General features: G+C 35.9%; 5 protein-coding genes and 1 long non-coding RNA gene across 8 annotated transcripts; 3 read left to right on the forward strand and 3 right to left on the reverse strand.

The window, feature by feature from the left end:
- Window positions 1-82: 82 nt before the first annotated feature.
- Window positions 83-7,621, forward strand: LOC140811708 (uncharacterized). Its single transcript, XM_073169760.1, has 7 exons — window positions 83-267; window positions 702-991; window positions 5,434-5,534; window positions 5,631-5,756; window positions 5,838-6,644; window positions 6,785-7,001; window positions 7,072-7,621. Exons 2-7 carry the CDS (start codon window positions 703-705, stop codon window positions 7,464-7,466), a joined length of 1,935 nt encoding a protein of 644 aa, XP_073025861.1. The 5' UTR covers window positions 83-267; window position 702; the 3' UTR covers window positions 7,467-7,621.
- Window positions 7,622-8,625: 1,004 nt separating this feature from the next.
- LOC140812131 (serine acetyltransferase 1, chloroplastic-like) lies at window positions 8,626-9,821 on the forward strand. The gene has a single exon (XM_073170338.1). It carries the CDS (start codon window positions 8,766-8,768, stop codon window positions 9,693-9,695), a length of 930 nt encoding a protein of 309 aa, XP_073026439.1. The 5' UTR covers window positions 8,626-8,765; the 3' UTR covers window positions 9,696-9,821.
- Window positions 9,822-12,190: 2,369 nt separating this feature from the next.
- Window positions 12,191-16,262, reverse strand: LOC140812130 (protein NAR1-like). The gene is made up of 11 exons (XM_073170337.1): window positions 15,962-16,262; window positions 15,496-15,578; window positions 15,110-15,263; window positions 14,805-14,994; window positions 14,384-14,510; window positions 13,911-14,067; window positions 13,770-13,819; window positions 13,518-13,689; window positions 13,160-13,286; window positions 12,964-13,055; window positions 12,191-12,564 (listed from the first exon to the last, which is right to left on the reverse strand). Exons 1-11 carry the CDS (start codon window positions 16,046-16,048, stop codon window positions 12,412-12,414), a joined length of 1,392 nt encoding a protein of 463 aa, XP_073026438.1. The 5' UTR covers window positions 16,049-16,262; the 3' UTR covers window positions 12,191-12,411.
- A 712-nt stretch (window positions 16,263-16,974) lies between these two features.
- On the reverse strand, window positions 16,975-18,419 carry LOC140813011 (CASP-like protein 2B1). 2 transcript variants are annotated; one of them, XR_012113811.1, is made up of 4 exons: window positions 18,022-18,419; window positions 17,739-17,871; window positions 17,181-17,539; window positions 16,975-17,107 (listed from the first exon to the last, which is right to left on the reverse strand). XR_012113811.1 is itself a non-coding variant. In XM_073171413.1 (3 exons), exons 1-3 carry the CDS (start codon window positions 18,249-18,251, stop codon window positions 17,288-17,290), a joined length of 615 nt encoding a protein of 204 aa, XP_073027514.1. In that variant the 5' UTR covers window positions 18,252-18,419; the 3' UTR covers window positions 17,109-17,287. The 2 variants fall into 2 exon arrangements, 1 of the variants encoding a protein (XP_073027514.1); XM_073171413.1 differs by lacking the exon at window positions 16,975-17,107 and having other exon boundaries at window positions 17,109-17,539.
- LOC140813012 (uncharacterized) lies at window positions 17,815-18,157 on the forward strand. Its single transcript, XR_012113812.1, has 2 exons — window positions 17,815-17,953; window positions 17,991-18,157. It is a non-coding gene; the product is annotated as an uncharacterized lncRNA (long non-coding RNA).
- Window positions 18,420-22,897: 4,478 nt separating the features above from the next.
- Window positions 22,898-26,619, reverse strand: LOC140811616 (OBERON-like protein). Of its 2 annotated transcripts, none has more exons than XM_073169614.1 (3): window positions 26,336-26,619; window positions 24,473-25,630; window positions 22,898-23,806 (listed from the first exon to the last, which is right to left on the reverse strand). In XM_073169614.1, the coding sequence occupies exons 2-3, from the start codon at window positions 25,608-25,610 to the stop codon at window positions 23,181-23,183; spliced, it is 1,764 nt and encodes a 587-aa protein (XP_073025715.1). In that variant the 5' UTR covers window positions 25,611-25,630; window positions 26,336-26,619; the 3' UTR covers window positions 22,898-23,180. The 2 variants fall into 2 exon arrangements, with proteins under 2 accessions (XP_073025715.1, XP_073025713.1); XM_073169612.1 differs by having other exon boundaries at window positions 26,381-26,618.
- Window positions 26,620-27,358: the final 739 nt, after the last annotated feature.

Genomic DNA, 27,358 nt, shown 5'->3' on the forward strand with positions numbered 1-27,358 from the left:
TGCCCGCCAACAAAATCTTCTCTGTCTCACTCACGTATTTAATCCACCATCTTCGGTTACTCACTGAGCCAGTCTCAAATAACCCTTAACCGCCAAAAGCTGCCACCAAATATCCTACTCATCCTTTGTCTCATTTTCTGCGCTGAACTCAGTCCAAGCTGTTTTCTTCCGTTCGGGCCATTTTGAAATTTCTTCAGTGTTTATTTGCTTTCTTGCTTTGATTCTTGTGGTTTTCATTGTTGGAATTCTTGCTACTCAAGCTTTCAGGTACGTAGAAGCCTTTATGTTTGTTTGATCAGTGGTTTTTGCGTGTGAAAGCTGGTTTTTTAGTGTTATTTGTGGATGGTGTTGAGGTCGGTCAAACTTCTTCAACATAGCACATTTCGTTTTTGGTGCAAAGAGACGATCTTTTTAGTTTAGTTCAGCAATAGAGGATGGAATTCCACACCTTTGAATTTTTTTCTGGTTCGTGGTTATTATCGTTTTTACTTTCTTTTGCTTTTGAAATTATTACCGAGCGTGTTGAGAACCAGAATTAGCCAATTGATTTCTAAAATTCTGGTTTTTAGTAAAGTTAGTGTTACGGAGTTTTATTCATTTTGGGCGATCATAACTTGGATTGCTTGTTTCATGTGAGGGGTAACTAGTGAATGACGATTCTGTTTGTAATGTTTCTCTTTCTCTATGTTTTCATTGATCAGCATGTCTGAAGAACAGGTGATGAGAGCCTGGGAAGAGAGTGTGATTTCACAGGAAAAGGGCAACCGAACTGTTCACTATGTCATACGGGACACCACTGGGTATCATCTCCTTGCTGTGGTGGGGACGCAGAGAGGGAAACACATGATTTATACAATTGCAAGGGATTTCATACTAGTGTTTGGGTCAACCAGTGAAGTCCATGCTGGAAAGAGATGGAAAAGAAGACGTGATGTTGTTGAATGGCTTGTATCACTAGTCTCAAAACGCGCCCCAATTTTGTCTGATTCAAGTATGATATGCTTATTCATTCTAATTATTTGAAATCAATGATTATCAGAGAAATATTGTACAGAACTTCAATTGTTTTGAGAATTCTATATTCACATTATGAGTTTCCAATAGGTAAGTTCCATGAGGTACAGCTAATCGTTGCAAAGACGGCATCACTAGAATAATCATGCCTTGAAAACCATGCAGGGGGTTTTGCACTACACAGAGAGACAATTTGGAAGCTTTTGTGCTTCAGACGTTAAGTTTATGCATTTGGCTCTTAGATTGTTTGCCAATGCTCATTTCAAATGCTATTTTCTCCTTTTATTATGTTGTACAATCCATTAGGTTGTTGTGTGCTCGGTCATTTACTAGTTTGATGAGATGATATTTTCAAGTAAGTTTCCCACTCAGTATAATTGATCTGTGAAGTGTAATATATCCATGAGTTTATATATCTCTGCTCACTGTTCAATTGTTCAGATGAACTAGAGGAAGCATCAGCATAGGCTTTGGTAGAAGAATGCATTCCCATTTTCTCTCGGAATGTCTTTATTATTTTGTTCCTTTCCAATTACTGACAGTTGGAGCCTTCCTTTTGGTGATAGTTGTTTCTTAGATCCTACTATATTTTTATGAAATATTCATGTCTTTATGATTTATATTTCCTAAAATTTAGTTATTTCTGTAAAATCTCTCATTCTCAACTTCCTTTTTAACTACTGATTGAAAAGAAAGATTTTTCATCCGAAGAGAAAGTTTAAGGAGGAGAATTGACATTAGCTTAACTCCTCCAGTCTCTTTGGCATACTTGCAGGAACTAATTGAACATATTTCTCATCTTGGTTCCTTCATTTGTTTCTCCATATCAAGAGTATATCATTATTTTGGCAATGGAATAATTTATTGATCACGAGTTTTTCTCGCGACACTTAAGCATCTCTTAGGTACAAACAGTTTTAGCTATTTACACCCCAAAACTTAGCACTGCTATGCAATTTAACTAGAAACAGTTACAGTACACGAGTTGCATGTCTTCGTTCACTGACATTTTTTGGAGTCAAACTTTCTTATGTTGAGCTATGTATATTATAAACTCGTGAACATCGGTACTTCATCAACAAACTCGAAATCTAAGATACATTGTCAAAGTTCATGTTTTCATGTGTAAAATTTGCTTCCAATGTCATACTCTAAGATTTAGATAACTTGCGGGGAACTTCTCTCATATAACACAAGTCAGTTTATCATAATTTATAACCTAATTTGTCCTGTTTAAACAAAAGAAATCTAATACAATGTCTTAGTACACTAGCCTTGTGCTTTCTAAAACATAATATTAATCGCATAATTCATTTGATTGATTTAAAAATAGATGTGCTGACTGGACTGCATCGGAAACTTGTCTCACAGTCGGTTTTCAGCACTTTCTGTTACAGCGTCTAACTGAAAAGCATATTAAATAATTTCATGGCTTTATTTTGAATCTTCACCACAGCATTTGCTTCTTTGGTTCCCTTTCTACTTTGGTTCTTTAATATAATATTCAGATATTTCCCTATAGATTCAGTTGTTTCTTACTATCATAGCCGATCCATTCCACCTCGAACTTCCAGTTATGATATATCCCACATATGCATACAAGTTGAAAAATTGGTTCTTTCTTTTTCTATTTCAAAGCCTCCAAAAGTTCCATCCTTCAATAAAAATGATGCATGTCAATCCCTGTATAGTCAAGCATCTACATCTGTAACATTGTATAGTCAAGCATCTACATTTGTAACATAGATTCAAATTGCAAAACGAGAAAAAAATATCTAATAATTAAAGGATAATGATGATGCGTTGAGAAGTGTATCCTTTGGCGCGATCCAGATCATGCAAATTATGAGAATTAAATTCAGTAACTTTTTGTGCATATGACTAATACTTCACTCCTTATAAGGTAGTTCTGCATCGCACCAATGGATACACTTCTTAATGCAATTCATGGCATGTTTACCCCTAAGCGACACATTGTGTGATGAGTCAATAAGATACCATGGTTTGTTCGTCGAATGCAATTGATTAGCTGCGGTCTTACCATTGTTTCCTTTATTATATCCCCATCACTATTCCGTGCACTCTTAGGTGCCGGTTAACTCCAAGGATAAAATAATGAAAGATGAGATACTATATGTATGATGGATCTAAATATATAGATAATATAATGATTTATGACTCTGATCCTTTGTAAAACTCGAGCCGAAAGTTTGATGAAACAATGGCGTGCAATCAATTAACTTCTAATTCTTCACACCAAATGATGTGTCTTAGGATTCTTTTACAAGTAACTATTAGTGGTTGGTGGCGAGTTATTATAAATTTGAATCAATACATGAATTTTTATGTTATAACGATATATGGAGTAAGGAAACATTATACAATATAAATGTTTACCTCCTTAAGCATTTTCACATGCACACCCATGACAAAAGAACCTTGATCTCTCACTATGAATGAAATTATGAAATCAAATGAGATCAATAAATACGAGAACTCAAGAAGAACTCTTACATCTGAAACGAGGAATTACTGAACCAAAGCTTATCACCCTTAGCCACATAATATTGCTGTTGCTGGAAATAACAGAGGAGATGGTCGACTAAATCATATAAAAGTGCAAAGGTGGGCACCTCTACGTTGCGTATTTGATTGTAATACCTATAATATGTGGTGTAGCGAATCCTACATGAGTTTTTAACATCTAATTTTTGAAATGGTAATCACATTATGAAAATCTCTTTTAGATTAGCTTGACATAGTTTTATCTCCTCCAAGTGGCTCTAGTGCAATGGGCATGGCTTGGTTAAAGCTGTTGGATTGCCAGATAGGAAATGATGCATCATTTAATTGTAAAGTTATTACGAGAATCAACAAGTTCTTATAAAAAATAAACTTTTTAAGAAAAAATTATCTCGAGACCAATCGAAGGTGTACGCGTGTTTGAGAAAACGTGAGGCGGATGTAGCATTAATTCAAATGTTAAATACGAGGAAAAGACGTAGTGTATCATACTCGTTCTTTTGCAAATTACTTTGGAGACTCCGTCTTACTTTGAGAGTTCAAGGTAAAATTGCAGATTCCTAGAGCTTTCCTCAGGGATAAGTCTAAAGTGACTCAAATCACTAATCTGGGGAAAGAAAGCCGTCTCCTTTGTGTGTGATTGTACCTAATTTATTTTAAATTTGGGATTTTGATGAATTCATCTTCTTTGTCTTTGTATAGATGTGTGCATTTTTTTCTTTTGTCTTGTGTGTGTATTCATGGTTGATTATGAATGTGTCCACACAAGCACATGCGGGGGTAAGAGGGGAAGGTACTTGTGTCAAACACTAGGGTAACTTGTATCAACGATAAGTTCCTTACTGGTAGCCATTTCACATATCTGTGAAGTCTCTTGTGTAATTATCTCTATGTTATGCCAAATTCATCAACCCTGTTATATTTACTTTCTCAAATTGGCTAGATTTTGTGGTTTTGAATGTTATTACTTGTAATGCAGTATCATTATTTTTACAATTTCACTTTTAAAAATTCAATCAATGTCATGTGGTGACTTTCTTCAAACCAATATCTTGTTTAATATTGAGATTCTGAAGTTTGATGGAAGTAATTTGTTGGCATGGTTAAGGTGGTTATCTTTGAAGTTTTAATATTTATAATGGTTTGAGCTTTCAGGATTGGTATTATATGTGTTCCAACTAAGCCCGACTTGATTTTTGTATATCCTGATCATCTCCAGTGGTCATTATTAAATATGATTTGCCTTTATTTTCCGAGCATGATTGATTTTCCACTTTGTCCTTTATCTTGATGTTGCTTTCTTTAATTTTCGGGTTGAACCAACCACCGGGGATTAATTCCCTGTCACTGTTTTCATTAGCCTACACCTCATCTAACAACTTTGTGGAAATTATTTGAAGTACATTTGATTGGTGCTTTTGTTCTCTCTCAGTCACAGGTCGTATTCTGCTGAGTATATGGAGTGAGCACTTTGGTTTGTACCTACTATTAATTTAGCTTTTAAAAGACACATTAAGTCTTTTAAACAGCAGCCGCTTATATTGTCAATCACTCTTGCTATCAATCATGGAAAGAGGAATGAAACATAATACAACAATGCAGTGTAATAAAGATAGATATTTGGATATTGCAGAATAATCGTTTTCAAGGCACTTATAACACGTATTTTGAGATGCGTACCTAGAAAATGATTGGAACTTCATTCTTTACTTTATTGAGATAGTTTTTACCAGTGAGATCCATTTGAGCTAGTAACAAAGGAAATGAAAGCTGTGAAAAAAATAATTGGAAGTTGTAGTTAAGAGTATAGATTTCATATGGTAACTATTGGATTATTTTTTCTTTAATGTGAATATATTTATGTAATTTAACATTTTCATGTTAACTTCCTGTCAGAGCACCAGCGACTACTTGATACCACGCCTTCTCTACAATATCTCATGTCAGTGATGACTCGTTTCTCGACTCGTCGAAGCCCCAGCCCTTCAGATGAGGAGGTAGTTCTCATCATTTTTCTCCATGCAAATGTTTTCTGATAACGTCTGTCCAGATACAGGTCTTTATATTTGATTGATTGAAAAACTTGATTTCAGATCCAAGGGTCCAGTGTAACGGTGGAAGAAAAAAATTCAGATATTGTGTGGTCAGGCGATTCTTATACGTGCTGTAAACAGCTGACTCATTATCCAGCTTTCAACAGAAGTGGAACTGACATACCGGTATGTCTCGAATATGTACCGATCTTGCATTTGACTACTTACGTTTGTAATAGTTCTCACAATCATAGTCATGACCTGTAGGTGTACTCCTTTGCATGGGTCATGGGCGAAGGTGATAAGGACCTTATATGTTACATTGAAGATATGTATGAGGATCAGCATGGAGAGAAAATGGTTAAAGTGCGATGGCTAAACTTTCAAGAGGAAATTAATTTTCCAATTCCGAGCTTAAACTCCGATGGTACAGAAGTTTTTATGACTCCTATTAAGCAGGAGATAAGTGCAGAGTGCATCGATGGTCTGGTTGCAGTTTTGACTCCTAATCATTTCAAGAAATGTCTGGCGCTTCTTCCGCAAGACATATCTAGTTTAAGTTATTTTTGCCATCGGGAAATTATAAACAAAAGTGTGAATCCCTTTAGTTTAAGTAAATTGCGCGGCTACTCTACTCAGCCAATCCTGTGCACTCTGGAATGCGTTGCTTCCCGGCAAAGCAAGTGTAGAAAACAATCAGCTCAAGAATTAGAAGGTTCTGCTCCCGAGGAAACTGGAATGCATAGTTCCAAGAGTAATAAAATTGGAAGTGTGAATCAGACTACTGGGAATCAAACACCTTCAGTATTGGACAATCAGGGCAAAAAATGTGAAACGAGTGGCCAAAGAATGAAAACCAAACTGTCAAGCAAGAGACCTGTGGATAACAATCTTGTTGTGTCTGAGCCTCTGGGTCCAGTACCATCCAAGGTCGATAAAAACATTGAGTTTCTTTGTCAGGACAGTGGCATGCGAGGCTGTTGGTTCAGGTGCAAAATCTTGCGTTCAACAAAAAAGTGCCTGAGAATTCAATACTATGATGTTGATGACGTTGATGGAGCTGGGAAACTTGAGGTATGTATAATTGTGCGTATGCCATTGGAGTTTCCTACTGTCAAATAATCAGACTGCGTACTTGAAAACGAGTACTTAATGGTTTTGACAAGTGACTAAATATATATCCCTAGTGATCTATTGAAGTGTGAATTGTACAGGAATGTGTTCCAGTTGCCAGAGTGGCAGGTACTGATAAATTAGGTATAAGATGTGCTGGCCGCCTTACAGTCAGGCCATGGCCTTGTAAGGATTCTTCAGACGCTAAGCTTGAGGTGGGAGTGGCAGTTGACGCACATTGGTGCGATGGTTGGTGGGAAGGTGTTGTAATTGGTTGCGACCCATCAACCTCAACTAATCTACAAGTTTACTCGCCTGGTATGTATTTCAATTTGCGCCTTTAATGCCTCCATGTTAAGGGTTCGATTTAGTTATCATTTTGTGGCAGGAGAGAACAAATTCTTGACTATTGAGAGGAACAAAGTAAGAGTTTCAAGGGACTGGATAGACAACAGATGGGTAAATATCAAGCCAAAGCCGAACATACTCTCTTTCTTAACTTCAACTCTGAACCCCGCCCGGGAACTTCCACCACTCCCATTTTTCTCCAACACTAATACCTCTGCGGAGGAGAATAAGAATGAAGGTGGCCCTCAGAAAATTGGCGGCCCTGAAACTGATAAACGCCAATATCCAAACGTTTCTGCGTCTGATGATTTAAAATTCAAGAACCTTCATTTCAAAAAACGACTTATGAACAGGGACGGTGAAGGAAGTTATCGCATAAGTTCTGGTAATGTGCGCAACGCGGTGCCAAACATTGGCTGCCAGTCTAAGCCATGAAACAGGAACATCGTTCGGCTGCAGCAACACCGCATGTAGTTCCTAAAAAAATAATCAAACAACTCCTGGGACCATCAGTTTTATGTTTTTGTTTATGCAACTACAATTGCTAAATGCAATTTTTCTGACTATTCAATAGCATTGGCAAGGTCTAAGGTAGCATTTGGATTGACGTTTTAAATCCATAATAACAAATTAATTGGTTTGCTTCAATATGAGTTTAGATTTTCAACTAGTTACTTTTTGGATTTCAAATTAATCTCAAACAAAGTCATTTCAAATTCAACTTTCAAATATTTACTTTATCCAAATTCAATTTAAAGGTTTCTTTTCGAATTGTTATAGCGTCAACTAGCAAAAGAGGATGCAGTTTTTGCACTTGGCCTTGGGTTTTGCCAGCATGATACCTCCGCTCATGCCTTACAGTAACGCTTTGGAAGACTTTTGCCTTTAGTTGAGGTCAATTCTTTGCACTATCCCCAACTTTAAACGTCCTTCCCACGAATAGACAGGGTCCTACACGTGGGATGATGTGTTATCCGTGAAGTAGAAGTCTAATTTTTTTTTTAATTAAAAAAGAAAATTGTGCAGTTTTATTCTTGCAAAGCATCACATTTTAAACCTAGAATATTACTATTATTATGATTTTTTTAGAGGAAGTTGATAACCATTATTTTTTTAGCAAAAGTTGATGAATTCTTTTGACTTTTGAGCTTTTTTTTTTTTTTTTTTATATAGCTTTCATTTTTGCATTCTTTTGGAAACACGAGAAAATGGGCTGGACATTTTGTAGAATGGGGGATGACCCCTTATTCAAGTCTGTGGCCCATAACTTTGGTGGGCTATAAGTGGGGCAGAACAAAAATGGGGTTGACCAAATCGAAGTCCACATAGAGTCATCCCCAAGAAATGGCCACACTTAGGTCAGCTGTGACGTGTCAAAATTATTTCAATGGTCCGATTTCCTCCAAGAAATAAATGATGACATCATAAAAGGGCTATCTTGTCATTTTAACCATCGAATTTGAAGTTTCTCAGAAAGTCCCATATTTATTAAATAGATATATTTGGCCCATTCACGGAAAATTAATTTATCAATAAAGGGAACCAAGTTTCACCGGTTAATTGTTTCAGTAATTTCCATGGCCACTTCATTGTGATTTTGGAGTAAAATAATATATTTATTTCCCATATCACTTCTATAAAGCCAGGTTTCAATCCCCAATACCCATTGAAACTACTACTTCTCAAAATCTTTTGATTCTTCTGCACTCTTAGCATATTAGAGCTTCATCAACAATGGCGGCATGCGTGGATAATCCAAGAAACCATGCTAGGCATCGCACTGCATGCTGCCGTGGAACTAATCCCCTCTCCAAATTCATTACTAAACTTAGCAGGCCAAGGACTCCAAATCTTGATCCGCACCGTTCTTTGAACCCACGTGCTTGTTACAAGAAAGTGATCAACGATTACCGAAGAGTAAATCCTGAAGCATACAGGGAAGATCTAATCTGGCTGAAAATGAGGGAAGAAGCAGCATTCGACATCATGCAAGAGCCCATCTTAACAAATTACTATCATTCTACGATACTGTCTCATACTTCACTTGAGAGGGCTTTGGCGAATCGTTTAGCACTTAAGTTATGCAATGCAGACATATCGAGAGAAGCCCTTCGCGACGTTTTCTTGAAAGAATTGTTCGAAGATATTGGAATCCAAAGTGCAATTATAGAGGATCTTAAGGCTGTGAGAGAGCGAGATCCAGCCTGTGTGAGCTACGTTCATTGTTTTTTGAATTTCAAGGGGTTTTTAGCCTGCCAGGCATATAGACTGGCGCATAAATTTTGGATCCAGGGGAGGACTGTGCTAGCATTCCTGATCCAGAATCAGGTTTCAGAAGTTTTTGCAATGGATATACATCCAGGAGCCAAGATTGGGCCTGGAATTGTATTTGATCATGGTACAGGAGTCGTGATTGGAGAGACGACAGTGATTGGAGACAATGTTACCATTTTGCATAACGTAACGTTAGGAGGTACAGGGAAGGTTGAAGGAGACAGGCATCCTAAGATCGGGGACGGGGTTTTGATAGGGGCTGGGGCTAAGGTTTTGGGCAATGTTAGAATTGGAGAAAAAGCAAAAATCGGCGCTGGATCGATTGTTCTGAAGGAAGTTCCAGCTAAAGCTACAGCTGTTGGAAATCCAGCTAGAATTGTTGGATTGTGATAGATAAAAGATAATACGACAGAATAAGAGAATTGGTAAAGGCTTGAGTAGTTTCCTCGTCTTTACATATATGATTCTATGTAATTTCAGATTTCATATTGAGAAATCTATTTGTTTTATAAGTTAGCATCTTTGTTTGCCCGCTTAGTACGTACTAGATCTTGTTAAGCACTTCATGGTCGATCCAGCAGATAGTGAACACGATTATATATGCTTGTATGTATAAATCCATATTCTCTCAATTTTTTATTCTTGGTATTGAGAACACAAGTGCAAATCGAAATTTAACTTGGATAAAATAGGACTTTAATTTGTGAGTTATATATAATATATATATTGACCAAACCTTAAGGATAAGGAAAAGTTGAATTAAATAAAGGAAATTATGGGAGAAATTTGACTGTAAATTACTCAAATGAGGTGAAGAAATTGTAAACTGAAGTCCTTTAAATTATTAATATATTATATCTCTCTAAAAAATAAGTGCATAAGATGAGGACGCAGTTTCTACTGAGTCAACAAAGATAATCACTAATTATATTATGACACAGCGATTTAATCTTCATATGAGAACCTACCTGATGCAATACTTAGCACCAAATATTGATTTGTAAAGGAATACATTAGAATTGGTAAAATTATAAGCTTCGAACTCCACAAATTTTAAGGATGAAGTGACACTAAAAACTCCCCAAAGAAATGCTGAATTTAGGATCATGAAACTAAGGATAGTAATTACACATCAAGTCTTATGTTCAACAATAAACTGTATCAGCTTCACTTTATGTCAGAGTTTGAAACTTAGCAGAGAATGAATCAGCATTTTTTAGGGTGGTCCAACTCGGGTTTCTCCAGTTACCCCTCCATATAATGCCATTCTTACCACCTGAAGATAACTGCAAAGCCCAAGAGCATATTTTTTGTTCATTAGTCGACACGGCTAAGATTCATGAATCGTGACAAACGACGAATATGAAACGCGGAACGCGTTAATATGAGAGAAGATGAATGCGAAGGGAGATCGATTCTTGGAAATTTAGGCTTACATGATAGGACAACCAAGACTGCGAATAGAATGAGAATAATGTGTGCTGGTTCAAATGCCTTTTTGGAGGGTAAAGAACCAACTCCTCTTCTTGTTATGTTCTTCTCAAACTTGGCCACCTTCTTCTCCGCAAGCCGCTTCGACACAGTCTACAAAACCCCATTTTATTCATTATAAATTGTTGGCGACGATGCATACAATAATATAATCTAATCACAAGCCTAAGTTCAAGGGGATGACGAAAACACTTTTTTAGTTTTGTTTCAAAAACTCCAAATTATCGTACACTGATTTTTCTTTCTTCGGACAAGCCATTTAATTTAAATAAATAAAGAGAGAGAGACTTTTTTTTTTGACGAGCAACCACCACGCATCGTGGTTAATTAATATTTGTGTCATAATAACCAACGAAGTGGTAACGGAGACTTATCAAACACCATTGGCGACGTCATAAATTCTTAAAACATAATTTTCTTTCAAGTTCAGTGACTCTCAACAGTCCTAAAATTCTTGAAACTTTGCAAATTCCCTCTCACACGCACATTATAACAGGAAAAATCACTTTATGTGTATAATCTCGTGAAATTTAAACCATATATAAGATTGTTGTTTCAGTTTCACAAATCGAGTTTTTTAAACAAAATCGCAGACCTATTTTGCAAAAGCGGGGGAAATTGATGAGATCTTGACGAGGGTGAAAAGATACATGACAAGAACACGTATAAATCGAAAATTAAATTAATCAAAATAGTGCAAATTAAAGAAGCCATTAAATTAATCTGTGAATGCTGGTGCTCATATCATTCATCCTCAGAGAGAGATAGGGATACCATTTTTCGGGTGTCCGAGGAAGAAGTGCGCTGTTGCTGTCAGAAGACCAAAGACTTTTGTAAGACTACGACTGAAACCTCGTACTTACGACTGAAACCTACGACTTTGGCTATTCACGCTAATATATAATTATAATATAATAATGGTTTTGTTATAATATGTTTTCTCTCTCTCTGTTAATATTTCCTTCTTTTACATATAATAATCCCTTTTCAAATTATTTATTTACCCTCCCTCCCAGTAAGGATCCAGCATTAACTGTGGCCTTATTTAGCATTAATATCATTCCGCATCGGATTGGATTCCTTCATATTTTCACAATTTCAATTTACGGAGACATCCCTAAGAAGATTATTTATTTTCAAATCTTCACTCAATTTATATTTATACATACATTAATTTTTTTTTACTCACACAGCGGTGGATATCGTCTAAAATAATGACAGAATAAAAACTTTTTTGAGTTGATAAAAATGGCGTGTTTCCAAAACACAAATTCTTCTTACGACGAATTACGATAAAGATGTGTTTTACGGCATAAAAAAATTTGGAAGGTACTCGTAGATCTTATTTAATTTAAGACCTCAAATATATATAGAGTTAGAAAGAAATCTTCCACTTTCAATTTCAAATAGTATCAGTTGCACGAAAAAAGAGTAGCAGCACAAGGTTTTTTTCCTTACATTATTTTCGTATATATAAACAACAAAATTTAGAAAATGTGTACAATGACTGGTTGCCCAAAAAAAATAAAATGTTGTATCAAAATTGGATTCCTACAAGACCTGAGGCCTGAAAGAGGAATAATATAAACACCACTGGGGCATTGAAAAACGCATCTCACCAATTTTGCAACTGAGAGGTAACACTTTTAGTAACGGGGTGGTATTCTGTATAAAGATGTCTCTTGGCCTTCTCTGAACCAGGTTGCCCAAGCCACTCATCATATAGTCTTTTGATTCTAGGATTTTGAAAAGGATCGGCCGCCAATACCTAAATATTAAGATAAGTTAGGCATTTACAAGTCATTTAAAACTAGCAAGCAAAATCAACATTTTATCTAGAATAATACAATGGCATTTATGAAAAGAAGCTATTCAATACATCAAATTACTGTTTTGATGAAGATATTCAGAATTTTTTCTACGTAAAATTATTTACAGTAATGACATCAAGAATCACTCCCTCCCACCCTCAGGCACAGTTCGAGAGCATTATAGCTTTATGTTGTTTTCTCAAGGATGTTCTGACATGAACGAAAAATTAAACTGATCCATCCGTGCATATTATTTACCAACATCCATCCGTACCATTAACTAAAAGTGAACGGAATTTCAAATTCGGGAAAATTCTGAACAGTTATTCAGACTTAACCCACTAACAGTTACTTACACTTTCTGAATATGCTGTTTCCAACAATTGAATCAAATCTTTTGCAGATTGGCCAGCGACTGGCTTGATTTGACCTCCACCGTTCAAGCATCCTGTAAAACGACCAAGTATGATAAAGCCAACTAAGATTCATAGAAGTAATAACACGATGATTTATAATACCAAAACCTTTTATATGCCAGGACAAAAATGTTACCTGAAGGGCACGCCATAATCTCCAAAAAATGATATTCACACTTCCCACTTTTAATTTTTGTAACAATGTTTCGCAGGTTCCTGAATCCATAACACAGAGCAAATCTCAGGACAACTTTACCCTGTACCTGCATTGCAAGAATAATTTTTCATCAGAACACAGAACATAAAAATAGAATTTTTTTATCTGAAGAATGAGTGAATAGATGGGCTGATACGATATAGAGCAGACAACTTCATGCTTCTTGTATCAGAGGAGACAATTTCAGTGATCAAACTAGAGCGGTTTCCAGAATCAGACAACAATTCTTCCCAAACCACAGAAAACAATGTCCATGAACTGGATATATCAGACTTACTTCAAGAGTCACTTCACGGAAATCAGAGTTTCTGATAGTCTTATACTCGAGGGGACCTTCAATTTCCTTCCCGAAAAGCAGCTTTGCAGCGTATCTGAACACAGTGTCAGCATATCCTCCAGAGCTTCCATGAACTCCATAAAGATGGCCATCTTCATCTACATTTGACAATCTGTCAAAAACCAAAGTCACCTAATTAGTCCCTCACCACATCCATTTTCTAATTAACCTAGAGATGGTATAGAACCTCACAATTCATCCACAGGAGATTCCTCCAAATTTGTTAAATTAATAGATCTCAACTGCAACAATAAAACAATAAATTTTTAGTCAGTAAATAAAAAGTAGATAGAAGAAACGGGCGAAATCAGACTGCCACCACCAAAAACTAACCTTAATTAAATCTAAAACTTCTCCTGTAGTCAATACAGAATCAACTTCTGCAATTCTTTCACCATCAGAGTCCAATTGGAACACAAAATCATCACGAGCAGCCTCAAGTTTTTTGTCATAACAAGGCATAATAGTAACATGATAGATGTCCTCAGGCCTGCCCAAATATACAGTCAAGCAGTAAACATTAAAACACAAATCCTTCTCCAACCTCATTCTTTCAATATAGTCCATATATATGACTGATAATTGCGATTCACAAAAAGAATAAATAATTTCCTAACACAAAACCAGCTAAAATGCCCCTAGTAAGTTTCATGAAAAATAAGTTTTTTAAGTTCTAGTATTTTTTGTAACAGCAGGGTCACCATATTATTAAGGTGGTTTCAGAAACCAACTCATACCATCCAAACATGAGCATTGTGAAGCAACAGAGCAAACATTTATGAATATGATGCAAATTAAGGGATCACCTGAGACCTAATTTCTGGAACATGTGGTTTTTAATGGCAGCTCCAATTGTTTGTTGAGGACTTTTCACTGAAGAAATATATGGTAAGATATAGGATCCAAGAGTTTTTTCTGCGTAGCATATCCAACCTGCAATTAACATCACGGAAAAGTCAGACACAGACTTTGAAATTGGACACTCCGTAATTCAATCCTTAAACAGACTAAATTTGCTGCAGGTCACCCTCAACTCACCTTCAGCAAGGAAAAAGAAAAAAAGAAAGATTTTTCATTCCATCAGGCATGACATATCCAGGTGGGTGAAAAAGTGATTGGCATCTAACATGGGTACAATAATTGGAGATTTAAACAAGAAGACCGGAGGGCTGGGAAAGGGGAACGTGGTATTTTATTTCTTGTTTTTCTTTAGTGGAAATTACGTACCGGGACATGCAGATGAAATCATAGGGAGCAGGGGCGATTTTGGTTTCTCCTCATCAATTGAACTGCATTTGTTATAACGTTCTATGAATTCATTACATGACTCAATAAGTGTTAAATCCCGACTGCAGCTGGTATCAAATATGGCTTTCACGCCTAAGGACTTGAATAATGTTGTGAGCTTTCCAAACATCTGAAAAATGTTTAGTTTTTGGTAAGAGCAGAAAACAAGAACCTGAGAAAATAATCGTTCGACAGTATGGACAAATGGACAATGTGAGAAGTTCGACATGTAACCTCTCACTCACCTGGTAAGAAGAAAGGCCAAAATGAACTGCAAGGGAAGCCCTGGACTGAGGAGAGAGGGAGACGATGACAGCTTTTCCTTTGTTGAGGTTGGAAAGAAACTCATCTAAACTTTGCCTCTCAAGCATAACCGTCTCTGCTGATGTTATGCACCCGCTGCATATACATCCCAAACATAAGTGTTTTTTTTTTGTCTTTCTATACTAATCTATTCGGAATAAGAAGCAAAACAAGTTAAATACTCTTTTTACACCTTCCTTCCAAACAGTTTTATAATTTTCTATTCCAACCCAATCTTTTCTGTCTCACGGAAAGAATATACACTCACAGACAAAAGAAATCCATTTAACTTGAGCATAAGCGCCGGCACAAGTCTAACTTAACTTACCTGCATGCTAAGCAGTCTTTGAGGGAAATCGTCACTGGTTCAGTTTGCACAGCTTTAGGAGCACTCCTTGCTTTTCCTACACTCTAATTCATAAACAACTACAAAATGAATATGTTGCCAGCAAACTACTAAAACATTATAAACAGAAATCCCTAAAGGGAAGCAGCGAAACACACGCACAATCACGTATTTTCACAGGGAAATACGTGTATTTACCAATCTTCATGCTCATAATTCTACTTCCTTTGAGCTAGGATAACATCAAATGATTAAGTAAAAAAAATTTACGAAGCTGATCATAAACTGTTTGATTGCGGAATACCAAGAAACATCACTTCCCAAGAGTCACCGGTCAAAATAGAGCCGAAAAGCATTATCACCGAACAAAAAAGCACAAAGAGATAATACCTCAAATATTAATTAATTTGTGCCTATAAAAACGAAAAAAAAAATAAGGACTCGTCACCTCGGTTTTAATAACACAACCCTGAGATGGTGCTATGTAATCATTCAAATCCCCAATTCTCAACGTAGCTGAAAATTTCTCCGACATATTTATCGTGAATGTGTTCGCAGAAGACAAACTCGAACGATACGCACTTGATTGTGCTAAAAAGAATATAAAGAATCGATCTTTGAATATAAGCACTGCGGAAGATCAGGATTTGAAGCCTCGGAGGTCAAGAAAAAATTAGGGCTAGAAATGGCTGAAACAGCTGAACGGGGTATGTGCGGTGAAAACGGGCTAATGTTTCCCTGAGCTGTGTCTAGTATTTGCGCATAAAATTAAAAGTCAAATAAACAAACATAATATTGTAATAATTTTTATGTTAACAATTATTTTTGCATTCATTTTCTGGATAAAAATATTTGACACATTGCACTTCAAAAATTAAGTAATTGGAAAAATATAATTTTTATACTTATTCTTCAATTTGGAAAATATTAATTGTAAGGGATTGCTACTCTTAAAACTGATGTCGTTTTGCGCATATTATATTTGCTATTTTCAAATTAATTTTTTTATCGAAAGCATATGATTATTTAAAATTACATATAGGACTGAATCTAACAAAATAGATAAATATATTATTGTAAAGTTTAAAAAGAAATATTATTTTATGAAAATAAAGATATTGACCAACAAAGTTATATAATGAGAATATAATTATAATTTTAAATAAATTTTCACCAAATTAGTATATGGATTCAAATGCAAATTCACCATTACTAATTTCCCTAATTTTGTATATGATTTACATTACATGTACACATGTTTGCTATGAAACTTTATATTTGAATGGAAAAGTGTTTGTGTACTTTGCATGTACTAAAAAATTTACTTGAGAAAAGTAATGATTGCATTTACAAAATAAGATAAGAATAAAAACAATTCCAATCAAACCCCATAACTGTCCTTCGAGGAAACAATGCAAATTGAGATTGTGTTTGATTAGGCATGTCAACAACTCTCTCTTGTAGCACAATCTCTTCAATTATTGTCTTGCCTAGTTTGTTCATGTGACACAACCTTAAATTATTCTATTGTAACTCGAATAACGACTACATAGCAGTGCAAGAGCATCTTATGTTTTGTCTAAGATACAACACCCTTTAATAATTTGTAGGTTTTGCATTAAAAATATTGGAACTTGTAAACTTTGCACGTAAATTAAGCATTGCACCGAACACAATCGCAGACTTGCCCAAAATGGGCACAACCCAGACTTGACTACCCTTTATTACCATAGTACATTTTCTACATCCAAAAATAACAAGTTTGTCCTATTAATCACCATCCTCCGTTGCTCTTTCCTTTGTTGTTCCCATACAAGCGGAAGAGGCTGAAAGCTGAAATGGCCGAGAGCACCACCATGGAAAGGCTCACCAGTAACGAACTGGCTATGCCCTCCCCGACTTGGTTGCAGAATTTGCCATACATGTCGCAGATCTTCATCCATTGCATTTCCGTCTGCCCGAATTTCGCAAACACTGCCGATTGCGCGGCCGCTGCCACCGCTGCTAATGTCACGTAAGCCATCACCTGGAAATTAGTCAAGCACCAAAAGTATAAATTAACAAAGATTTGATATTTCGCCTTTTCACTAAAAAATTCCCTCTCCATGGTCAAAAAAGCTACTTAAATATATTGAAAGTAAAAAAGAAAACAAGAATTCAAGAGGTAGATGCTCAGGTTTAATACAAGTCGACATATACAATCTTACTGCAGCACAATTCCATACCTGATCTCCAGAGAAAATGGCCCAAGCTAAGGGTTTGTTGAACAGAACACTCCCTTTAATCATATTCACAACGCACCTCAAAACTTGCACCAGAGAATAGGCAGCAGCTAGCCCATTCGCTACGACCAAGAAACTGCAAATATTCAAAAATAAAAAATAAAAATGGAACCATGGCTTTTAGTAAAGTAGTAGTAACTCGATGTATGCATATATATGTGTATATATTATATACACGCACACATCTATATATAGATTCATACAAGTAATTTTGCATAGATCTTACACAAGGGCTTTCATGTCTGTAAACTTGGCCTTCTTCTGGATCGTGAAAATCTCCTTAACCTGAGAATCTGTGCTTATAAGAACAGCACCAAGAATGGCCAAAGCAGAGATCACACACCTCAGGACCAGTTCCGCCAGCCTCACCCTCCTATCGATCACCTTCAAATTGCTCCCATGGTATACAGGAACATTACCGGGACTGGGGCTAACACCCACATTAAGGTAACTCATCTTCACCAAATTCTTGTTTTTTTTTACGAAGCTTTTGCAACAAGCAGTGGAAGAATGATGAAGTGGTTGGGAAGACCAATCCAACTTCACTCAACGACAATAAATTTTAGTAATAACTCGACGATTCAATGCTTACCTACCTACATTCCACCACTTATATAGAAATCAACCAAAAGTAAAACGGAAAAAATGGCCCATAAGCTAAGCTCCAAATTTCCAATAACTAAATATATTAAATCAACAATATGGACTACCACTAACAGCCCTTTCTCTATATATTTTACACGTGCCTCGTGTCATAATAGCGAATGATGCTCACTTGGTAAGATGGTTTATTTCATCTTATCCACTGTGCATTGACCTCATGATAAAATGGATGATCAAGATTTGTCCATATATATAGTACTCACTTTTTTTTCTGAAATTATATGTGTGGTGAGATCTTACCTGTTGAAATGAAAGTGAGAATAATACCCATATAGATAGGATCTCATCTACCTGGTAAAACTGCAAACAATTTTTTTTTTTTTTTTGCATTACCTGTCAACCCAAAAAAAATCTTGATAAGAACTCGTATTCCAAAATTTGTTTCTTTTAATCGGTAATAAAATTTTACAAACTATGTTTCATAGTAAAATTCTGTTTATATAATCATAGCGTCTAAACACAAAATTTTTAAAAAATCTATAAGTAAACAACGTTAAATACTATTTTATTTGTAGTTTTTTAGTTATAAGAAGGAAGTCTATCTTAATTAAGTAAAATAAAATAAAATTGTTTAGCTCAAAATAAAAGGCGATGACATGCTATACCTACACGTCGACTACATATCGGTCCCCTAAAAAGTAGCACTTGAGAACAATCACTCTCTTTTCTTCAAATTCCACATTCGAGTCGAGTTTAGGGATAATTGAGATTTGAAAAAAAAAAAAAGACAATGTTTTTTTTGTTTTATCATTTAATTTTTTCAATGTATAATAAAAGGTTAATATTAGATGTTATTTCACATTATAACATAATTTATAAAATAGTTAGATTAATTCGTAGGATTATTTCAGTCAATGATTATTATACGGATATGCATTAATTTTCATTGCAGTATTTCAATCGCCATTTTCCACCCTTTACAAATTGTCTAAGTAGTACAAAATGATGAACAATAGGTAGATAACTAAAACATTAAATCAAATTAAGCGAAACTTCCATTCAATTACACGTACTTTACTTAATTTCATAATTTCTGTCGTAAAAATATTATTAAAATCAAAATATATACATCGTATTTGTAGATGTATTAATAGACCGCCAAAAGTTTTTTTTGGTCTCCTATTAAAAGGTTTTATTTTATTTTCTTTAAAATTTACATTAAAAATAATCTATACATAACATAGATAAATCATTCATGGTCGAAAATAGATGGCCGTTAAAAAAATATGGGCATCATGTTTCATACAGGAAAAGGGGTGTTTTAATTTTTCTATTTAATCAGACAAATTTATCTAAATTTTTTGTTTATTCCATCATCGTTATCTGAAAAATCTATGACCAAATCTTTTTTTCCTTTTCCGGGTGAGTGGTTTCAACTATTGAATAATTATTCTCGTTTTGTTTCACTAATTTAAGCAAAAAGCATACCTATATGGCAATTTGAAGAGGATATTTTTTTAAAAAAAAAAAACTAGTTTGATCGAGATAATTTATAAAAAAAATTTGTATTAATCTATAATTTAATGTAAACATTAGCTGTATTGTTCGTGAAACCATTAATTGAGTCCCATAATTAATTTGTTTAAAAATAAAAAGATATATTTCATTTTTCAAGAAAAATAAACTTGTGTGCCATAGTACCATATGAAAGATGGACGGGGCCAAGCTTCTCGGGCATTAAATGTTTGCGTGATCTAACATCGAGGAAAGGTTATCAGATATCTGAGACAGCATTTAAGAAAGCGCAGTAAGATTGCTCTATTTTCTGGGGAGGGGCAATGATTTCTTGTTTCAAGAGAAAATATCAAGTGGAAAAGATAAGAACGGACAAGACGAGAGTTGGGCACATTTAATACCGTGGTATCGAAATTATTAGAATTTATATTGCGCATGGTACAAGAAATGAGGAGTCTAGAAAGATAGAAAATGTCTAGCGGGGGTGATTATCATCGATCGATTTGTGTGTGTGTGTGGTAGGTAAACGTCAATTCCTTGTAGCTCATTTCTAGTGTTTTGCAACAAAATTTAAAATGCATGGACCTTTTAATTCATTAATTTTTTTGGTTCAAATAGTGCCCCAAATATTGATGAAAGATAAAAGAGATATATGCAAAATAAAAAGATTTGGTCTCGTAGAGATCTATGATTTGGTCGAGTAAGAGTTCGATTCTATTATCAACATCTTCTCGGACGACCTTGTCATACATGACTTGTCTAATATGATTTATCCGACTGACGTGGTTTGCTTTATATTGTGTTAATTTGAGGTTTCGTCTGAGCGCATCCAAAGGCAACTATCACGAGTTCTCATGTGATAAAACATAAAGATAAGATTTGAGAGGATGTTTTGATCTTTATCGAGAATGGTCCTCAGCTTGTTACAAGACAACAGGGTTAACTTTTTCATTTTCAATTCCACGTAAAAAATTGTTCAAGAGTTCCTCACACTCTAGAGAACTGGATCATAACATGCATGTAATTTAATATTTTCCGAAGAGATTGAGGAGGAGCTGAGAGTTTCGAGACATTGTATGCTATTCCCGGTAAAGATCGCCCCCCTCCCCTGGTAGGAGTGTTGTGGTTTTGACGCATTACGTATAATGTGGAAATTCATCCAATTTAGCACAGACTTCGCCATCATTTTCAGTATAGATTGATGTCGTTGTATGACAAACGTAAGTCATAAATGAATTGAATTGTCTTAATAGTTAATAAAAAAATCAAAGAATAAAATTATTTTTAAACAATTAGACAACTCATTATAACGTTTATATATATCACACACACTAAATATGAAGAAATATGTATTTATGTGTAATTAATCAAATATTTATTTAAAGTACACATATTATATTTCCATAACAAGCCCACTTACCAAATAATAGAATTCATAAAAGAAGTGGTCAGAAGTGAAAAACAATAAAAATGACGTTTATTGCTGAAAGATGTAATGGAAAATCTCGAGATAAATTTCTAATTCATCAAATGAAACACCTTGGATTACCGATGCAGCAATAAACTTTTTCAAAGTACATAATCAAACTTGCACGAGCCATGACCTGCCATTGGTAATAAAACACTCTCATGAAGATAGAATCCATTACGTATTATTCTTTTTAGAGATCAAGAAAAAAAGGTAATCACAAGCAGCAGAGGCACATTCAGAGGAAAAACAAAATTTAGTAGTTTCAATTTTTGATAAAAACCAAGATCCACTTCTTCTTGGTTGAGCTCGATTTTATTTGATAGATAGTGAGATGTGCATACTGGGATCGAGACCGGTGAATACTGCAGTGGCATTGAAATAACAACCGCCTCCGTCCTGTTCATATTTTGATAGTAGCTGTTGAGTGCATAAGATGCGTGATCCTTTGTTGTGTTGGGGAAAAAACATGTCTGGTTCACTTGAATTGTGCTGCAGTTTGCACCATTGCCACATGCCCAACTCATAGCTTTGACCAGATCATCTTCTGATGTTTGATCATCTGCGATGCAGTTAATCCTCAAACTGTCCATCTTCCAAACACGTACAAATATTGATGAATCGTCAGAGGAGAAAAAATATTGCACAGACATCGTATGCGGTTTCAAGAAAAGATGAACAGAAAGACACCTGAATTCTGTGATACCGACAGCAATAAGATCAAAGTTAGTTTGATATTTTTCATCTGCATTATGGAAACCAAACATAAATCACGGAAATGGAAAAAGTCGATGCAATAAGCAAAATGCAAGAAGTATATAAACTGAAAGTCTCCTTCAGGCAACGAGTTCAGCTGTGAATTAGCTAGAAATCCCAGTCTTATCCTCACTAATAAGAAAATGTACGTTGTTAAAATAATCTCCACTGGTAACACATTTTGACTAGGATTCTAGCCTTTTTTTTCATTCAAGTTAAATACATTGTTACTATAACACAGACATCCTCCATTGTTTAAGTTTTCACATGGCCTCGGTTACAGCGAGTACTCAGATCTCTAGACCAAAAGTAAATTGAGCTTGATCATACATTTTATGATTTAAATAACAGCCAACCTCTAGCCTTTATTTCTTGAGTTGGGGGAAGAATTGTTACAATTAGGTCTAGAGTTTGAGACTTAATCCAAAACTTGTAATCTTGATGTCACATGAATTAAGTACAAGTCATAGGCCGCTCTAGCCTTTTACATTCACCAAATCATGACGCAGAGTGATCAAACACTTGGTGAAACTTTGAAAGTGGGGATCAATTTGCCATCTTCTTCATTGTTGTATGGACTCACCTTTTTACGGATTCAAACTCACCGCACCATCCTTCCCCCCAACATCAGTCAAATTCCCATAGCAGAGACGAAGACATCAATCACATCATGGCTTGTTGGAGATGCATGAAATCGATTAGCTTCTCATTATATAGTCAATAATAAACCCACACATCACAAACAGTTCACAAATCAACATAAAAAAGAAACTATGCATATGTATGCCAGCATTGCGTGTCATTGATAACAGTTCCAACTTCCAATATAAAGAAAAAATAATAGTGACCACACTTTACATAAGACGGTGGTCATAAATAGCATCCAGTAAGATGGGAACATTCGTTTGCATCCAAGCATTTTCGCGAGCTTGCTTACTCATCTACAAGGAAAGACAGCGACTAAAGGTTTGACACACATAACTAACAATGAAGTTACATGCCATGCATGAAATCAAAAGGTCCAGCAAGGAGAATAATGAAACTCAAGGAAGTGAACCCAATGAGTGACGATCATTTGACTGTGCATCCGCCTTGGAAGTAGTGTCATACATGTTCTTCAGTAGATCCTGGATTTTGCTATACATCATGTGGGAAGGGTCACTTGTTCCTGCACTGCTCTGTGACGCCCTTGTACTTTCCTGAAGCTTAATCTTTTCGAACAAATATTGTTTCTCTGCCTCTGCCTCGTGCATTCTTTGCTTCAGGTATCTACTTGTATAATCCTCCTCCGACTTTTCGCTCTTGGCAAGTGAAATTCTTTGAAGCCACTCAGCTTCTCGTCGAGCTTCATTGGCTTTCAGCTCGAACATGTCCGCCTCAGCCTGTTTAAGCCTAACAATATTTTCGAGCTCATCAATTTGAATCTTTTTTCTCTGCCTTTCCATCTTCAGTGCTGCCACTTCCCTGGCTTTATCCTTGAGCTCTTGCTCACACGCATCAACAGCCAAGCGGGCTTTTTTCACCATCCGCAGTTTCTCTTCTGCGACATTTTCCATCTTTTTAACAGCTTCCTGCACTACGTCTGCTATCCTGTTGAATGCTTCCTGTGGGGATATCATCCTGCCACTTTCTTCATTCTCTTGATTCTTCAAGGAGTCTGCTTCAAGCTCTGTAAAGGTAACAAATTTTCCATAGAATAAGCGTGAGTCTCTGAAGTTAGTGTTCCCAGTATCATGCAAAAGGAAACAGAAGCCTGGAACTCCTTGTAAATAATTTCATCACTGGGGATATGCACAGAGAATCTCAAGAAGTTGAAAAAAGATTAATTTGTTCTATATGGAATTTGATGTTTACTTCCTTAACTGAAGAAATTGGACAAACTATAAAAAGCAGAAAAAAAGAATTGATTTTGCAGGTTGCAAAGGAAAGTTGAGCAATTCTGCAATAGGATGTAGTTAACTAATATTAAATAACGACAACATCACATCATAGATGCGGTTTCTGCTGTCTCCGACTGGCCTCCTAGGGGCAATTTTTGAGGCAACAATGTAAGGAAAGGTAGACACCCTTTAAAAAAAAAATCCTCATTTTCCATTTCTCATCCCAAATATTGATATCGCATTCTTAAAACCAAATCCTCCAGAGCCATGTACAGAATGATTGATATAAAAACCTTTGACAAGTGTGCAACATTAAGATATGAACTGCTGACAATTTGGTTCACCAAGCTGAGTATAGTAAGCCCTAGATCATCTGTTTTGTGTTCGTCAAATACCAGTCAACAAAGATAAAATATAAATGTAGCAACGAGCATAACTCACAATATAAAGCTTACCTTGAAAGAACATTAAGATTACTTTACAAGCCATAGGTTCTGCTACCCCACTCCTCAATTTTTCAATGAGCTCCTCACACTTTCTGAACAATTTCCTGCCCCTATAATCCTCACTCCCACGGAATATTCTGCTTACAAAGTCCAGTTCTCTAATTAAGGCATCCCTATCCCACGTCGGCGCACAATGCTGGAATACATCTTTCACCCACCCTAATAACTCAGATGTCCTACTACAAGCTCTGCATCTAAAAAGCATCTCTGCTGAACTAGCTCCATTCTTCACGCAAGGGCCCATGCCGATTTGTCCATTCCGAATAGCACAATCAGTGTGAGTCCAGTGAGAACATAGATCACACCCAATCCAGCGGCATGTGTTAACCTCAAAATCAAACTTTTGGCAGATTACGCACATGCAAAGGTTGCAAAAACCATTTCTCTTTGCACACAATTCACATGCACAATCCTCTGCTGGTAGTGCACTTCCACATGCTATGTTTCTGCACTTCTTGTACAAGAAAATGTCCATCAGCGAAGCTTGAGATAGACTGAGGCTTGGATGCAAAAATGCCTGGATTCCAGTTTTCATAGAAACCAGAATTTCTAGCTGAATCCTGTGAGCCATAATCAGATTTTTCTCAGTCAAATCACCCCTACTTTGGACCAGCTTCTGCAGAAATAGAAATTCGTCTCTTTGCTGAGAACCACCCAACCCTTCCAGAAAAGCACGAAGTTCGTTTTTAAACTTGTCTAAATACTCGTCGGGCAGGTTTTGCATTTTTTCTGCTATGATTTCTATCCTTTCACTGGCCACATCCCGGAGAGACATTTTATCTGCATTCGAAATATGCCGGACGACAGAGTTCTCAGCAAAGCCATCCTCTCTTTCCTTTTCCTTTTCCAGTTTCTTTGCTGTCAAAGCCTCAGCCGTGGGCCAGGTTTCTCGTGAACTGGCACTTTCTGTCGGAGAATCGCGAACTAACCCATAATTAGAGCCGTGTTCCTGAAGATTTGGAGATCCACATGCATCTGTTGCAACTAAGGAGAGAGAGGTCTGCAGAACCCCCCCAGGTTGCAGCTGTTGACGAGGAGGTAGCATCGAGGATTGGTTATTGAAATGAGAACCAGAAGATGTTCCCATCTGAGAATAACCTCGCTTACCTGAAGTGACAACAAACAAAAACCACTAAACCACCAACGACGACAAACAGTGTCTTCTCACTCACATATTCATGCAAAATAATAATCTCAATCTTATAGGAAAGATGGAATTGGCAGGCCAGTACGATCTCTGAGGAATAAGAAAACACAGATCGACGGATAGGATAAAATTACAGCTTGACTCACGAACTACCAAGACTCGCGGTTCTAGTATAACCAGTTACCAACAGCTTCGACATGTACAAATAACAACAGGAAGGATTTTTTCATCCGAAGCATTTTTTCATATGAAGATTCAGTTTAGATACAGATCTCTGAAAGCATAAAAAAATCATTAAAATCATAAGTCGAGCTAACTCCTGAAGGCATATCAAGTATACTGTAAGAAATAGTTGTGGAAAAATGAGCCAAAGGACTATTTTTTTAAAAGTAACTTCTCGCACAGAGATTAAAAATCCAATTTTACAACCAATCAAGCATATTTCCAGGAATTAAGCTCCGGTAGCCAATATTACCGAAGAAGAACAGATTAAATATGACATTACCGGGACGGTAATTATATGCTTTCTCGACAGAACACTGTAAGAAATAAGAAACTACAACAAATCCAAAACAAAGAAGCTAGAATTACACGATTAAAGCCGACAAATGAAATTTAAAAAAAACCAAATATATAAATGTCACTGAAAGGATGCATCTTCATACCTGAAACGAGAAAACTAGAAGGACTTCAAAGTAAATTTAGCTTACTCGATAATTATCCCTTTCCCTCGTCGAAACCCTAGCTCAGCCGTGACGTTTAATGGGACGGATAAACGTTGACTAGCCTGAAAGTTTGCTTTACCACCGTTTGGACCAGTCGAAGGAGGAGCAAGAGCATGGAAGTTGAAAATAATAACCGGAATGGTGAGTTCCCGGTAGTAATCTGAATGGCGGGACCCACTTTGCTATTTGTGTTTGACTTTGTTTCTCGACCTCTTTCGTTTTTCTTAACGAAAAGTTCCCACATGTTTAAGACATCTCACATCTCCAACCCTTCTTCGTAAGGAAAGAATTTTTCATTATGGAGGATGAAATTTTCTCTAATCGTGTTTTATTTGTTTCCTTCATATAACAGTGATCTTCTATTTATGGAAGATCACTATTCATATTGAGGATTGAAAAGGAGTAAGAAATAATTACAAAATAGATAATTGAAAAATTGCAATATAGTCTTTTGAAAAAAAATTTAAGATCGACTGATGGCTTAAAAAAAAAATATCGACCAACACACAAATTTGGTCGACTCACACCCCCACACTTGACTCGGCCAAAACAAATTTGATAGTGCTTTGATCGACCCTGCTTTTGGTCGACCAAAGCATACCATAGCCTCGACCAAAGCACAAAGCATGGTGCTTTGGTTGGAGCATGGTAGACCAAAAGCAAGATGCTTTGGTGTATATATATGTATTTGAAAATGAAATTAATTATGAAATTAATCAATTATGAAATTAATTAATTATATGTGTGTATGTGTATTAAAAATGAAATAAATTAAAAAAAGAAAGTATTTGGTAATATTTAGAGGATATGTGTTGAAAATAAAATAAATTAAACAAATAGAGTATTTGGTAATATTTTGAGGATATGAGTTAGAGAAGATTTTAGAAAATAGAGATCACGAATCTCTATTTTGGAAGATAGAGGATGAAAAATAAAGGATATAAATTAGAGATGGCATTAGGT

The sequence above is a fragment of the Primulina eburnea genome, chromosome 14, assembly GCF_022965805.1.
Source record: "Primulina eburnea isolate SZY01 chromosome 14, ASM2296580v1, whole genome shotgun sequence".
NCBI lineage: Eukaryota > Viridiplantae > Streptophyta > Magnoliopsida > Lamiales > Gesneriaceae > Primulina > Primulina eburnea.

Coding starts and splice junctions, on each gene's coding strand:
- LOC140811708 (XM_073169760.1), top strand. CDS start 703: ATGTCTGAAGAACAGGTGATGAGAGCCTGGGAAGAGAGTGTGATTTCA. Junction 5,757..5,837: donor GAAGTGGAACTGACATACCG/GTATGTCTCGAA, acceptor CATGACCTGTAG/GTGTACTCCTTTGCATGGGT. Junction 7,002..7,071: donor TCTACAAGTTTACTCGCCTG/GTATGTATTTCA, acceptor ATTTTGTGGCAG/GAGAGAACAAATTCTTGACT.
- LOC140812131 (XM_073170338.1), top strand. CDS start 8,766: ATGGCGGCATGCGTGGATAATCCAAGAAACCATGCTAGGCATCGCACT.
- LOC140812130 (XM_073170337.1), bottom strand. CDS start 16,048: ATGTCGGAGAAATTTTCAGCTACGTTGAGAATTGGGGATTTGAATGAT. Junction 13,820..13,910: donor AAGTTTTAGATTTAATTAAG/GTTAGTTTTTGG, acceptor TTATTGTTGCAG/TTGAGATCTATTAATTTAAC. Junction 13,690..13,769: donor GAATCTCCTGTGGATGAATT/GTGAGGTTCTAT, acceptor GGTTTTTGACAG/ATTGTCAAATGTAGATGAAG.
- LOC140813011 (XM_073171413.1), bottom strand. CDS start 18,251: ATGAGTTACCTTAATGTGGGTGTTAGCCCCAGTCCCGGTAATGTTCCT. Junction 17,872..18,021: donor ACAGACATGAAAGCCCTTGT/GTAAGATCTATG, acceptor GAATATTTGCAG/TTTCTTGGTCGTAGCGAATG. Junction 17,540..17,738: donor CCATTTTCTCTGGAGATCAG/GTATGGAATTGT, acceptor ACTAATTTCCAG/GTGATGGCTTACGTGACATT.
- LOC140811616 (XM_073169614.1), bottom strand. CDS start 25,610: ATGGGAACATCTTCTGGTTCTCATTTCAATAACCAATCCTCGATGCTA. Junction 23,807..24,472: donor AATCTTAATGTTCTTTCAAG/GTAAGCTTTATA, acceptor TTACCTTTACAG/AGCTTGAAGCAGACTCCTTG.